This window comes from Sinohyriopsis cumingii, chromosome 19, assembly GCF_028554795.1.
Source record: "Sinohyriopsis cumingii isolate HCF-2022 chromosome 19, ASM2855479v2, whole genome shotgun sequence".
Classification (NCBI taxonomy): Eukaryota; Metazoa; Mollusca; class Bivalvia; order Unionida; family Unionidae; genus Sinohyriopsis; species Sinohyriopsis cumingii.
Window position 1 is genome coordinate 26,546,660 of NC_142979.1, and position 14,604 is coordinate 26,561,263.

Below are 14,604 nucleotides of genomic sequence, written 5' to 3' on the forward strand. Positions count from 1 at the left end.
GTTAAAACACAGAAATGGTCTTACCTTAAATTCCTGGTAATTAATTTTTCCCAGTAGAGCATCAATTCCTTCAACATACCAACAAATTTTCCTTTGGGCTGACTGTTACCATTCATTTATCGTTTACAAATAGCATTGAATACTTGGATGATCCTTATTACATTTCCTCTGTAGATTCAGGTTTGGTTTTGTGTTTCAATGCCAGAACAGGATAGGCTATACATGGCAGCCAGTATATTTGGTTTAGGAAGAACCTGGGAAGAACCATCGACCAATGGCAAACCACTGGCAAGCTTTCTCACCTACCCTCATTTGCTGAGTTGAGAGTTGAACCAATGTGAAATGAGATGTGAGGCAAGTGATCTGTAAAGTTCAGCACCTTAGACCACTTGGTCACATGGGGCCCCTGTAAGTCGAGTCAAACATATAACTGATTATGAGAGCACTGGTATGATTCTTTACTTCAAAATATCACCATAACTAAATCGGGCATAAACCTAACGGTAACAATCCACTCCTACTGCCACCTTTCCTACTGTACCACATGGTGTGATCCAGAGCCAATTATTAGACATGCATCAGATATGAAATCAGAGAAATATGCTGTCAGGGATGATGTCACTTGGTAATGACAATGCTATGGCATATATCAGCTATTTGGGACTTGAACTGACTTAATAAGAAAGATAAAAAAAAAGATGTTCAGAATATGTAGACTTTGGTAAAGCATGTTTTTCACAGACTGTATGAATAATAGCATAGCATTCACTCAATATCCTTTCTTTATTATGATAAGTAGATGCGCAACAGGCATGTCCAGAGGTGAGTTCACAATGTAGACAATAGGAACTATTATAACAATTAGTGGCCTTTACATTACATTGAATGTGATGGGGGCCATGTGCACTTTAACCTCACAACATTTACCCAAGTATTGCATTTTAAAGTGCACATTATGGATATTATGTCAAATACAGTATTTGACAGCAATTAAAATTACTCAATTCTCCCTCATCAACTCACATCTATATAACTTGTGAATCTGCATATGATGCAGTTAGATCTATATTATTCCCCTTCCCTCCTAATGAGTTAGACTTCCATGTGCCCATTTTTTTTAAACACTTGTCTGTCAAACATAAAGTATTTTAAAATTTCATATTTTTTAATTATTTGGGATATTGATGGGGAAGAAAATAGAAATAAATAGATTGATATTAAGCAGGCAAAAGGGTTCATTGTTTCAATAGGACACAAACAAGCATCATGTTAGCATAAGGCTGATAAACAGCAGTTATAAAATACATGTAACCTTTTGTTTGTGGCTCCAACTGGTATAATTTTAACAATTGTTGTGAATTTAATAATCCTTCAACATGATAACCTAGATGTCAGTTAGCATAGTAATTTTCTTAAGCAACTACTTTCAGATAAATTTGTGCAAATGTGACTAGTGCATATAAACTTGATTTATATTAAATTGTATTTGTACAAGAAAATAAATCTTGTCACACTCCTTATCTGACTGTTAGCTGTAACTTGGAGTCTTGGTCATGAACTTGCTCTCTTGTTTATGCCAAAGTCAGTGTTTTTGGACCCTATTGCATTTGTGGTAATTTTGTGCTTTCACAATGCACTTAGTTGAATTATGCATGCTTCATTTAGTAGTTATGAGCTGTTGAACAGGTTGCAGTGTTTAGAGTTATTAGACAGAGCACAAACTTGTGCAGTTTTTAAGTTGGTTTTATGGAATAATAAATCCGCATTTAATAAAAAATATACATTTAGTCAATTTGTTTTTAGAGAAAATAGCTGTGAATGAATGGCAGCACATATATAGTGAGGGTTTCTATTTATGTGTAATTCGGAGAAGGAAAATTGAAATGCAGACCTGCCAACCCTTACAATTTTGCCATAAGTCTTACAAAAATTACCTTTAAAATAAGGACTTACTGCATACAATCAAAAACTGCATAAAAGTTATCGTTGCTGAAAATCTGGATAATTGGTTCATCCGTGTTTGATTTGTATCCAGGTTTCATATTAGATATAGTGAAATTAGTCAGGGAACCAGACTAACTTTACAGCAGCACCCCAGATGCTTTAAACTGTACCTATTTGTTCATGCGAAGCATCTGCATGATCAAACTGTTAAAAATAGAATTTTTTTAAAATGGTGTCCAGAAGAATAAAAAGGAATGTTCAGATTCTTGTGAATAAAAGCTGGAAAGGACAATTACATTTATTGGACATCAGGTACCAGTTTGAGTATGTCTCATGGTAGGAGATATGATTGCTGTTGTCATGTGAAATGGGAAAAGAGAGAATTTCCAAGAATTACAAGCTGAGAGATAGCAACAAGCCATTGAGTTGCATAGTGTTAGGAACTAAAGTTTGTGCACCTATACTAGTGGTAAAAAAAAGTCTATGTGTACTTTAAATACTTTTCAGTTAAACATATTGTTTATTGTTGCTGCGTCAAACCTTACATTACGTTTTTCAGCTTTACAATAGCAGTTATTGATATTTTGTTACACCTTGCTGAAAACTGGTCAATCTTACGAGAAAAAATGAACTGCCTTACTGAGATGGAGTCGTCAGGGTTGGCAGGTCTGCAAATGAAATTTTGCTGGTCTGTAGCAGTGAACCATTATTAAAGTGATCATTCAACTTTTTTTTTTAGAAAGGTATTACTCCTAAAAGATAGCGAAATCACCTCAAATCCAAAATGCCTATCCCAATTATAAATTTTAGTAGCTTAAACGACCACAAAAATGATAATTCTATACACAGTTATTAAACTTTTGTAAAATTATTAGGGTCCAGATTTGGAAGCTGTATAGTAATCACCTTTTCCATCCATCCAGCAGTTTGTCTTTCCACCTGTCCATCTGTTCACATTTCTTGTAACCATTATAGCTCAGCAGCCCTTGCACATAATTTTATACCTTTTCTTCAAAGCAAGAATTGAATTGGTATACACACAAAATGCAATTTTTTTACAATGTACCAATTTAGATTTAAAGCTCTTGCATCTGTGAATGAGTGCTGAAACTGTGTAAAGCATCATTTCTTAATATGGAGCTGTGTGATAATTGATGTAAATAAAGAAAATGAAGTTTATGTGATCATCACTTTCAGAAGTTGGAAATATTATCCACAGATGAAAATACAGAGTATGACCTATTCTTCCATTAGAAATAAAATCATACACATCTGGAACAGACATATCTTCTGCTGATTGGTTGAATATCCTGTTGCTTAAAAGTGACATTTGAAATTAATTAGAAGTATGGTTTCATGTTATATTAAACTGGCAATAAGTTCAGAAAATTACAAGTGAATTTCTTGAGTACTTTTTGTAAAAACTTACAGACAGATGCAAAAATTATTATGTGTGTTGCTATGTGTTTAATGCCGTTTTTTTAATACATGATAGGCTCTTGATGATGGCTAGTATATTTAGTGTTGGCAGAGGCTTCATCACATAACATACCCCTGGGCTTATTACATGTAGATGTGCCTTGATAAATTTTGGTATATCTGGTTCAATTTCGACAGTTATTGCCAATTTTCCATCAGTTTTAACCTCCACTGCACCAGAACCTTGTTAGCAGCATGGCTCATTAACCATTGAACATATTGTGATGCAATTTGTGTGTACATTTTCTCATAGACTTAGATGTACTTTTTAGGAGCTTTTGTCTCATCAACTCTATTTTGGATAGAGCTGTGGCCCTTGACAATTAATGTCATGTCTTTACATGGTATGATGCTTGCAATCAACATAGCTTTGTTACCTTTTTTGTTGTGTATATTGCCTGAAGATGTAGATGCACCTTTTATGGGTTCAGTCTTGTCAGCTGCAATTTGGATGGATTTAATTTTATTCCTCAGCTTTGTGGACAGATGTTACAGGTGATTGGTACAGCACAAGGGCAAATCAGCATATTCTGGTGCAATTTGGTATGATCATTATCTCAGAGACTTGCAAGTGCCATTTATTGGTTTAGTCTCACTTAGAAGAATTGTGGTCCCATGACTGCTGATCCCTCTGACTAGTATCTTCATGATAACTTCACCCGATTTCAATCAAATTTAGCATATTACTTAAGTATCAGCATATACTAAAGAATACTCAGGCCAAATCATGATGTACATTTATATTGATGATACCTTGACAGAATTGGATTTTCAGCATGTTATGTCATCTAAGACATGCATTATTGCCTCTGAATGCCCATCTTGTTTTGTTTTCCAACAGAGTTTCTTATTTATAAGGTCTCCCAGGCAACAAACTTTGGAGAGCAGAGCCTTTTGTGATACTCCCATTGCTGCTACCATGTTCATTGATTTTCTCAAATTCAGCTAATTTCCTTATCACTAAGTTTTTGTCCCATTTTCCACAAAGTAAAAGTCTGTTGTGAATTTGTAATGTAAAGTTTTCTTCAATCAACAGGGCTGAGGAAAAGTGCCTGGTTCGGTCAGGTCTGGTCCACCTACTGGACAAGCTGTGTAGCCTGGCCAACCACCGAGCAGAAATGAGTATGGAGACCCAATCCACCAGGCAGAAAGTGTCGGCAATGGCATGGGCTGGCTTCCAAGTTCTTGCCAGCAGATGTGTTACATGGGAGACAGAGGAAGGTCTGTTCATGGGATTATCTTCACACAGTGATCTTTTTCTCTATCTCTCTCTCTCTCTCTCTCTCTCTTTATGCAAGAGAAGTAACCCATGATATTGACTATTGAGAGTCACAGGTTTGGGCTTTAGAGTTCTTCCCCTTGCAAAACTTATGAAAACCAAATATAAAAAATAAATTTTAGAATACAAGATGTATAATTTCATTAGAACAAATGTTAAAACTTAGCAAAATGATAACATTAGGATTAAAATGAATATTTTGTAATTTATAACTGTTAATAGCAATATCGTTGGAGATAATGTTACTGCAGCAGTGCTACTCCTGAACAGACAACCATATTAATATGTGCTTTTCACCACAAGACTTCTTATGGTGAAACTTTGCTCATAAAAAGATGGTCCCACTTAGACACAACCTGGCTTGCTGAGTAAGGGGGTGGATGGGTTGATGGATAACCTTTCTGTGCCATGGTTAAAATCTACAAATTAAATGAATTGTACAAGTAAAATGAATTAAATATACAGTATACAAATAAAATGAATTAAATATATAATATATAAATATGCAATATGACAAAATACTTTATGAGATTCATTCCAAGTTTATGAAAAAGATGGCTGCCATGTATATGTGGTCTTAACACAGCTCCACTCAGCTCCATGAACTTGATGTAAAAACTGGTGTTAAATATGCTAATACCTGTAGCCATCATTTATACTGTGGATTTATGACAATATTAAGTTAGTGTAAGTGAAATTTTATGTGCACATGTTCATGTATTCAAGTGAATTTGGAAACCTGTTCAGAACAAAGGATTTTTGGCTATCCAAGATGGCTACCGAAGTGGATATACTTGAAATTGAACTACACCTACCATATCTGAACTTCAGTTGATACCAACTCAAACACATTATGCAAGTTCATTCAAAAGTTTATGGATATGTGCTAGTCATAAATAAGGATCTGATATACTTTGCTATCACTGCTATGAACAAGCTGAAAATATCAGAATCATGGAAACATATTTAAATACCAGCCTTGTAGGTTCCTTACTCAACACACTCAGCTCAACCTTTTCTGCATCATTCTCTGGCTTTAGTATGTCTGATATACCTGAAGATCAGAGCCACACAGATAATCCCATGCAGGAAAGTCATGTTCAGAATAAAAATGAAAACAGTGGTGCAGATGATGATTTGGAATTATCCATTATGGCTGACACTCCAGAATTCTTGAGGGTCAAACATAATAAATACAGTATCACTGTGAATATAGATCCACAAAAGTTTGAGTTTGTAAAACAGATATTGGATTCAGAACCTTGCATGACTTCATGCAGTTCAAGTGTACAAAATGGTATTATCTACAGAACAAAAGAGAAAAACACTGTGACAGCTACATTGTATAAAACAACATGTGTCTTACATATACAGGGGCTGAACAGTCTCACATGGTTAGATCATATTATCTGTAAATGTAAACAGGATGAGAATACCCATGCTAAAGGCATTTATATGCTGACATCTACACCAGTAACTAGCTGTAGTACCAAACATGAAACAGTTCCTAAAGTCTTTGACCTAAATGACTCAGGCAATAAAATTAACACCCCTCCAGAGTGTCAGGCAATTACACGCTCCATAAATCATGACCACAGCAGTGATGGCTTAAGCCTTAATGATTTCTCCATGTGTGTACATCAAAAAACAATTAGGAAATTGGAGACCCAAATCGAAGAATTAAAACTACAGTTACATGCTATTAAATCAGCACAGGGAAGGGTTAATGAGCAAGTAACCTCATGTGAAATAGCAATTCATACAGACTCCCAAATATCAACAGTATCAGATGCTCAGACACAGACAGTCCCAGTACCAGCCAAAAGAAAATGTAAAATGACCATGCAAATAAAAACTGATGCCCAAAGTAATCCTGCATTGCAGACAACAGTATCCCCCTCTCAGTCATGTGACACACCTGCAACAGCAATAAGTGTACATCCATGGCCCGCAGTTCAAACAAGTCTGTTACCTTCACCAACAACTGCATTTCCCAGTGCTCAGACAAATGTGTCAGAATCAACAACAGTAGTTCACACAACTGAAACACCAATTTCAGCACCCCTTCCTCCAAGATATGTGTCTGAAATACAATCCAGAGTCCAACACACGACATCACAAGCCAGAAAAGATAGGACTCTAATAATTGGCTCCTCAATTTTGAAAAGTATAATACCAAGGAGACTTTTTAAAACAGATGTACAGACTTTAAGAGGTGCAAAAATCAACAACATCACTGACAGAATAATGAACAGTGACCTAACCAAATACAAACAAATTATTATTTTAGTAGGTGGAAATGATGCCTGTGAGGGAAGGTCACTAAATCAACTCAAAACAGATTTTGAAAGTTTATTGTATGCTGCTAGATATTGCAGCCCAAATACATGTAAATTAATGATATCGGGACTACCTCCTCGTGTGGACACCAAGGCCAAAGAAATAAATGATCTGATAATTGACTTATGTGAAGATTTCAACCTACAGTACATTCCACAATACAAATCTTTCTTCATTCAGAATCAGGATGTCAACCTTAGTCTCTACCACAGAGACAAAATTCATCTAAGCAGAAAAGGAACCTCTCAGCTACTGAGAAATATTAACATGTATGCCCCTATTTTCAAGCACTTTAATGAAGAGTGTTGTCTTAACTGTGGAGAAACTGGGCACTTGACACAGGTATGCCATCATGGCAAACAGATCGAGTGTTTTAGGTGCCATAAATATGGACACAAACAAAGACTTTGTCCATCAATGTATACATATTAGGAAGCTGGCAAAGAGGAGAATGCCAACGCTTCATTTACAAAAAAACTAAATGTACCCATCGGGACTCTTGACTCCAACTATTCAATGGACACTATTGTAGATGCAAATGTAAATGGATTTTCAGGGTTTGTATGTGACTTTGAAGATGCTAATATATATGAACATTTAAATATAGAAATAGGATGTCAGAATGATAAAAGCAGTATGGAGACAATCTCAGTGAGTACCCCATTGCATGATGACATACATGTAATTGATATGAAACTAAGTACAAAAGGTTTTAACATAGGTCACTTAAATGTACAAGGTATAGTGGGAAAGATAGACCAGATTAAGTTAATGTTGTCTTCCATGGAAAATAATATACATGTTTTAGGACTCACTGAAACCAAATTAAATGCTAACCACAATGATGATCTATTTCACTGTCAAGGCTACAATAAACCATTTCGTAGGGACAGAGAGACAGCAGGGGGGGGTCTTGTTGTATACATTAGGGAAGATGTAAATGTAAAAAGGCGACTTGACTTGGAGTCACATGAAATTGAGAGTATCTGGGTGGAAATTTTTCAAAATAATGCAAAATCTTTCCTAGCTGGTTTCATTTATAGACCACCTTCCTCCAAATCATTTTGGAATGATAACTTTTTGAAACAAATAGAAAGTGTTCTAGCACAGGAGAAAGAAACATATATACTCGGAGATATAAATAAGGACCTTCTCAATACTCAAATAAGGAACAACTGGATGGAATTTATTGAATCATTAGGCCTAGACCAGCTGGTAAATGAGCCTACAAGGGTAACAGAAAAATCAAGCACTCTTATTGATCACATTTATACTAATCTACCAGACAATGTGGCTTGTGTTAATGTACCAAATGTTGGTCTTAGTGACCACTATCCTACTTTTTTGACAAGAAAGGTTAAATGCAAGAAAAATAAGAAAAATACACATAAAACGATCACTTACAGATCGTTCAAAACTTTTAATGAAGAACAATTTCTCAATGACCTATATAAAGTTCCATGGAGTATGATCCAAAATTTGGATGACATAGATGAAGCCATGAGGGTGTGGACTGACTTATTTATGGATGTAGTATCTAAGCATGCACCACTGAAAGTACATTGAGTAAAGACTGATTTTCAACCTAATTGGCTTACTACTGAAATCCTAGATGCTATGAAAACACGAGACAAATTCAAGGCTATGGAAAACCATGCACATTATAAAGTATGGAGAAATAAAATAACAAGTATGATCAAAAAAGCTAAAAAAACTTATTATCAATCATTACTTGAAAACAAAAAGAGCAACACAAACTCCATTTGGAAAGTCTTCAATGAACTCACTGGAGGAACGCACAAAAAACAGACAAATAAAATTCACTCACTTCTGGTAAATGACACCATAGTCACTGATGAAACTGACATTGCAAATGTTTTCAATGATTTTTTCATCAACATTACCACAAAGTTAAAAGAGCCAGTGATAGAAAACAACTTTAATGAACTGAAAAAGTTCTGCAGCAGTAAAATCTCAAAGGAGGTATGTTTCTCTATCCCACCAGTGTCAAAAAACTTTGTTAAAAAATGTCTCAGTGAACTTGATACCAAGAAAGCTACAGGACTTGATCAGATTGGTCCACGACTCATTAAATCTTCTGCCTTTGCTATTGTAGATAGCATAACATTCATAATTAATTTAAGTATTGCAACCTCATCTGTCCCCAAAATATGGAAAACTGCAAAAGTAACTCCTATTCACAAATCTGGTTCTAAGGATGATGCTGATAACTACCGACCAATTTCAATACTACCAAACTTGTCAAAATTGATTGAAAAACATGTCCATGACTCATTCATGTCATATTTAACCAAACACTTGCTGTTACACCCTAATCAATCAGGCTTTAGACAGAACCATTCCTGTGAGACTGCCTTGATCTCCCTAACTGATAAATGGCTTCAAGCACTTGACCAAGTTAGAATAATAGGAACTGTATTTGTAGATTTCAGGAAAGCTTTTGACATGGTGGATCATGAAATCCTTTTGAAGAAACTGAAAATCTACCAGTGTGATGAAAGAACAATTAGATGGTTTACTTCATACTTAAATGAGAGAACACAACATGTTTACATAAATAATGTTCCGTCTGAACCTGAAACAATTAGATATGGAGTACCACAAGGCTCAATTCTAGGTCCACTACTATTCATTTTATTTATTAATGACCTACCACTTTTACTAAGAGACTCAATATCATCTACAGATCTCTATGCAGATGACACAACATTGTCAGACATCCAAAACACAAAGCATGAGCTCGAAATTTCTTTACAGAATGCACTAAACAAACTGGAAAACTGGTGCACATGTAATGGCATGGTGGTAAATACTGGTAAAACTAAAATATTACTTATCTCAACACGGCAAAGAAGGACAAATCTTGATAGTGATGAACTATGTCTGACATGGAAGGATACAAATCTGCAAATAGTCTGTCATGATAGGCTACTTGGTGTTCTGGTAGATAATAACCTATCATGGACTGAACATATCAAACATACCAGTAAAAAAGTCAATTCAAGTTTATGGCTTCTCAGTAGGATAAGACATTTTCTCCCTGAAAGGCACAGGAAACTATTTTATAACAGTTACATACAACCCTATTTGGACTACTGTAGTACAGTATGGGGTAATTCAAATGATAAAAACATAGCAAAGCTGGCACATCTTCAAAAAAGAGCATTTGGGCTAATATCAATCCAGAAAGAAAGCAAGGAAAGTTTAGCTGGTAGGTTAAAAATATTACCTATTAAAGACCGAATCTGTTTGAGAAAAGCCAAATTAATGTACAGGATATCTCAGAATAGTGCTCCTGAATATTTACAATCACTATTCCAGTATAGGCTACCTGGTAATACTCCCCACCTGCGATCCATGTCTACCAAACAGTATAAAATTCCCAAACCAAATAAGGAGTTATTTAAAAAAAGTTTCCAATACTCTGGAACTCTGCTCTGGAATAGTATTCCAGCTGAGATTAGAAATGCCCACTCTATTTCCTTCTTCCAAACCCAATATATTCAGTGGCTTCAGAGATGCAGCTTAAATAAATAAATTCCTTTGTATGAGGGCCTCAAGGTAGATTAGTTTTTAGCTAATTGTGTTACCCTCTTTAAATAAGGTCATTATTATTATTATTATTAGACATCTAATATAACCAACACATTGGCTATCTTGAAATTCTTAATACTACTCCTCCTGAGGCGATGGTGACATCAACATGTTTTTTTTTACTAAAAGACTTTTTTGTCATGTCTGGATTGTCATAAATGAAAAATTTGCCAATCTGACATTCAGTATGGCCACCATAGAAACCATCTTGATAATCTAATTATCGCTACACTTACTGAATGGAACATGATATTGACATGTGCTTTTCCTCACAAAACTTTTTAAGGTGTTAGTTTGTTCTAAATGGTGTCAATTTCACTTCCAATATGACCACCAAAGTGGCATTCTTGAAAATCTTATCACTGCTACTCCACCTTGATGGAAAATTCATATCAGCCTTGAGTTTTCACCAGAAGATGTATTATGTTGTCCAGTTGATTCTAGATGAAAATGGTACCAATCCGATCTCTAAGATGGCCACCATGGCAGTCATCTTGTAAATGTTGTTGCTACTCCACTTAAAATGTTCTTTAATGTAAAGTCGTATCAGTGTTTTCTCCATTAGACTTATTAAGGTGCCTAGTTGGTCCAGAATGAAAATAATGACAATTTGACCTCGAATATTGCCACCATGGTGGTCATCTTAAAATCATGTTATAGCTACTTCTGCTGAATATAGATACATCAGCAATGTGGGATTGAACCAGAAGATTTATATTGATGTTTAGTTGGTCCGAAATGAAAGAACTTATATCAAATATGGACACTGCAATGGATAATTTTAACTTTTTTCTGCTGAAGAATATCAGCATTGGTTTCAACTCTCATTAGTTTAAGAGGAAGAAATGATCTTATCTTTAATTCAAGTATCAGTCCTTTTGAGGGACTCTTGTTTTTCTGATATTGATTTTGCATGAGTGAGATCAAATCTCTTGTAAAAACCATGTCCAAGTTTTTTAATTTGTTTGCAGAAAACATAGCCACATTCAGCATTGTTAAATATTTGTTAGCAATTTTGAAATGTTTCACAGTTGCTAATATTGCCTTTTTAAAGTGCCTCAAGCATCTGTTGTTTATATCCTATCACATATATCTTGCAATATTTTTACTTACAAACTGTTTGGATTTTATGTATCATATTTCCAGCTTTTAATTAAAAATATATCCCATTTAGTGCTTTTCTTCTCGTATGTTTCCATATTTAATTACAAAGAGTAAAAATATTATGATTTAAAGTTGTGTAAAAGAAATATGAATATGTTGAACACAGATTTGTTCTTGATCTGTAAATGTATCTTTCAAAGCTCTTAGATGACTTTGATTATGGACAAGAGACCATTATGCATATTAATTATATCTTTATGTTCAGAAAGAATTTTTATGATATAGTCAAATGGTTAAAATTGGCATGATATTAAGTTGAGGAGATAGTTTACATAAGTTGTGTTCTTACAATACTACATAAGCTTGCTTAGTGAAATGGCCAACTGTTTAGTTTTATAATCAAGGTGAGTGATAGCAGACCCATTGGGTCTCATATTAAATGTATCTGGCTGTAAGCTCACTGAGAATATGGAATGACCCTGCATCTATCTTACATTGTCTGCTGTGCATCCATCTACAGTTGCTATTGTCACAGTTCTTGTAGAGAAGCACTAAGCCATTTTTTAACAGACAAGCAGGTAGCCATGGAATCTTGGTTGGAAGGATGATTTCTTAATCAGTTTCTTTTATTAATGTTTATTTCATATGCAATAAAAACGATGTTTTAAACTTCTATTCTAACATATTAATATCTAATGGCTTAATTTTCCCGTAGTGAAAGCCTTTATGCCTGAATGTTTTCCATCAAAGTTGGTCCAGTTGTGTTTATAGTTCATTTATTTGGGTAAATTGCTTATAGATTTTTTTGCATTGTTGTTTTTTCTATATTTAATTATAGCAGCCATATTTGATGACAACTCAGTATTATTTTTAATTATTTTTATTTTTAAATTTGAAAGGCCTTATATCAGATTTGGTCAGATTCTGCCGTGGTGAAGTTGAAGAGGTTGTTGAAGGGTTTTCTGTTTTAGTTATAGCAACCACATTTGACAGCAGATTGAAATCATCTGTTGACAAGGAAAATTTCTAGCGATCAAATTCTATTTTTGAGAAGGAGTAGTTCAAAAGTTTTAATATTTTTTTATAATGGGAGTCACATTTGATATTGCACGGCTTCATCTGAATAAATATTTGATACTGGCTTCATCTGAATAAATATTTGATACTGGCTTCATCTGAATAAATATTTGATACTGGCTTCATGTGAAGATGCTTTGTGTCAAATTTCGGTCAAATTCTGTTAAGCACTTTTACTGAGAAGCCTTTCAGATATTTATTAATTTTTTAGTAATCATGACCATATTTGATAGTGAACTGGTATCATTATTTGTAAAAATATTCAAAATTCTTTTAGCCAGGGTGCTTTCCATTAAATTTGGTCAAATTCTCTTGACTTATAAAGGAACCTGGCCTTAATTTTTATTTGGTGATATATTAATAAATCCTTAGCCGTGTCTGTATTTATAGTATTTCAGCCAATAGTTGTTTTACTGCTGACTAAATATTTATTGTATTTTTTTCTCCATATCAGAATTTATAGAATCTGTAAAATTCCTCAGCCCTGTTGATTGAAGAGACTGATTGCATAGATCCTGTATTTGAGTGATCACCTCGAGACTATGAGTGAGATTAGTTGCATGTAAAGATGGCGATTTAATGTAGGAACTGGTAGGGGTCATGCTGTGAATTAAATTTCATCTGCCATTTGTTTTATTATAGAGGATGGTATAGAGAGAATATTTGCTGGAAATGGTTAAATAATGGATAAATGTCATGGAGTGGGGGAAAATATGCAAGTGTTTAAAAACAAATTGAAGTAGCAGATTTCATACTGAAACCTTTATGATAATGTCAGCAGTTTACCATTTATGTTCTGCTATGTTTTGTGTATATTTGCTTAGAAAATATCAGTAGTAATGTAATTATCCTTCCACTTCAAGGTGAAACAGTGCCTTAAAAGAAAAAAAAATGAGGAAAAAAGTATATGCACATTGTGAAAATTGAACTTGGTTTATTTGCGTGCGAGATGGTCATACTTACCACAAGACTATGCAAGCATAAATAGCTCAGATTGCTTGGTCATAGTGTTATCAACAGAGCAGTGAAAAAAATCATCTGCTATTCCACTTGAGTGAGTTATCAAAAATATTTCACTTGGAAAACCCAATAATTCCCAGCCTGCATAAATATTTGTAATCAGAAAATGTTGCTGTCATTTTCAAGTTGCTGCGTGAAGATTCTGAAGCTTGCCTTCTGACAGTTGACCATAATCCTTCATCAATTCTGAATTTGTACAATAACAGCAAAGTCTAAGCAATCCAATATTTACCATATGACAATTGGTCCTAATTAAAATGTTAAGCAGTGACATATATCTGTTTACTTTTTTGATTCAGCCTTTTGCTTTATTTCCCATCTTAATCAACCATGATTAGTATGTGTTCCATTCGATTGATAAGTATAGTTGCTTCATGATACATTCTACTACTGATAAACGCATCTGTATAGGACTTCCTCAATTTTCCAGGTACATATGCTTATTATCTTGATTCTACATTAGATAAATAAATGGATTGATTTTGATAGATTCAGTGGTTTCTTTCTTCAGGATCCCAGTTTGAGGAGCTTGAACATTCTGGTCTTGCCAGACAGGTGTCTGTCCTGTTGACTAATCACCTGGCCCGTGCGACAGAAACAGGTGGTAATGAAGCTGCAGGGACTGAGGCTTTGCAGGAGGTACTCAGTCTCCTGAACAACTTATCCCGAAGTCGAATGGGAAAGGCAATCTTGAGCCAGCCTGCCTGTGTATCCAAACTACTCTCGCTTCTCCTTGATCAGAGGTA

General features: G+C 34.6%; 1 protein-coding gene across 1 annotated transcript in view; it reads left to right on the forward strand.

Annotated features, from left to right (window-relative positions):
• LOC149775324 (putative E3 ubiquitin-protein ligase HECTD4) overlaps positions 1-14,604 on the forward strand; it is a 243,898-nt gene that overhangs the window by 117,779 nt on the left and 111,515 nt on the right. The window contains exons 32-33 of the mRNA XM_089944036.1: positions 4,460-4,644; positions 14,370-14,601. Coding sequence (XP_089800162.1) covers positions 4,460-4,644; positions 14,370-14,601 — 417 coding nt within the window. The remainder of the gene's footprint in view (positions 1-4,459; positions 4,645-14,369; positions 14,602-14,604) is intronic.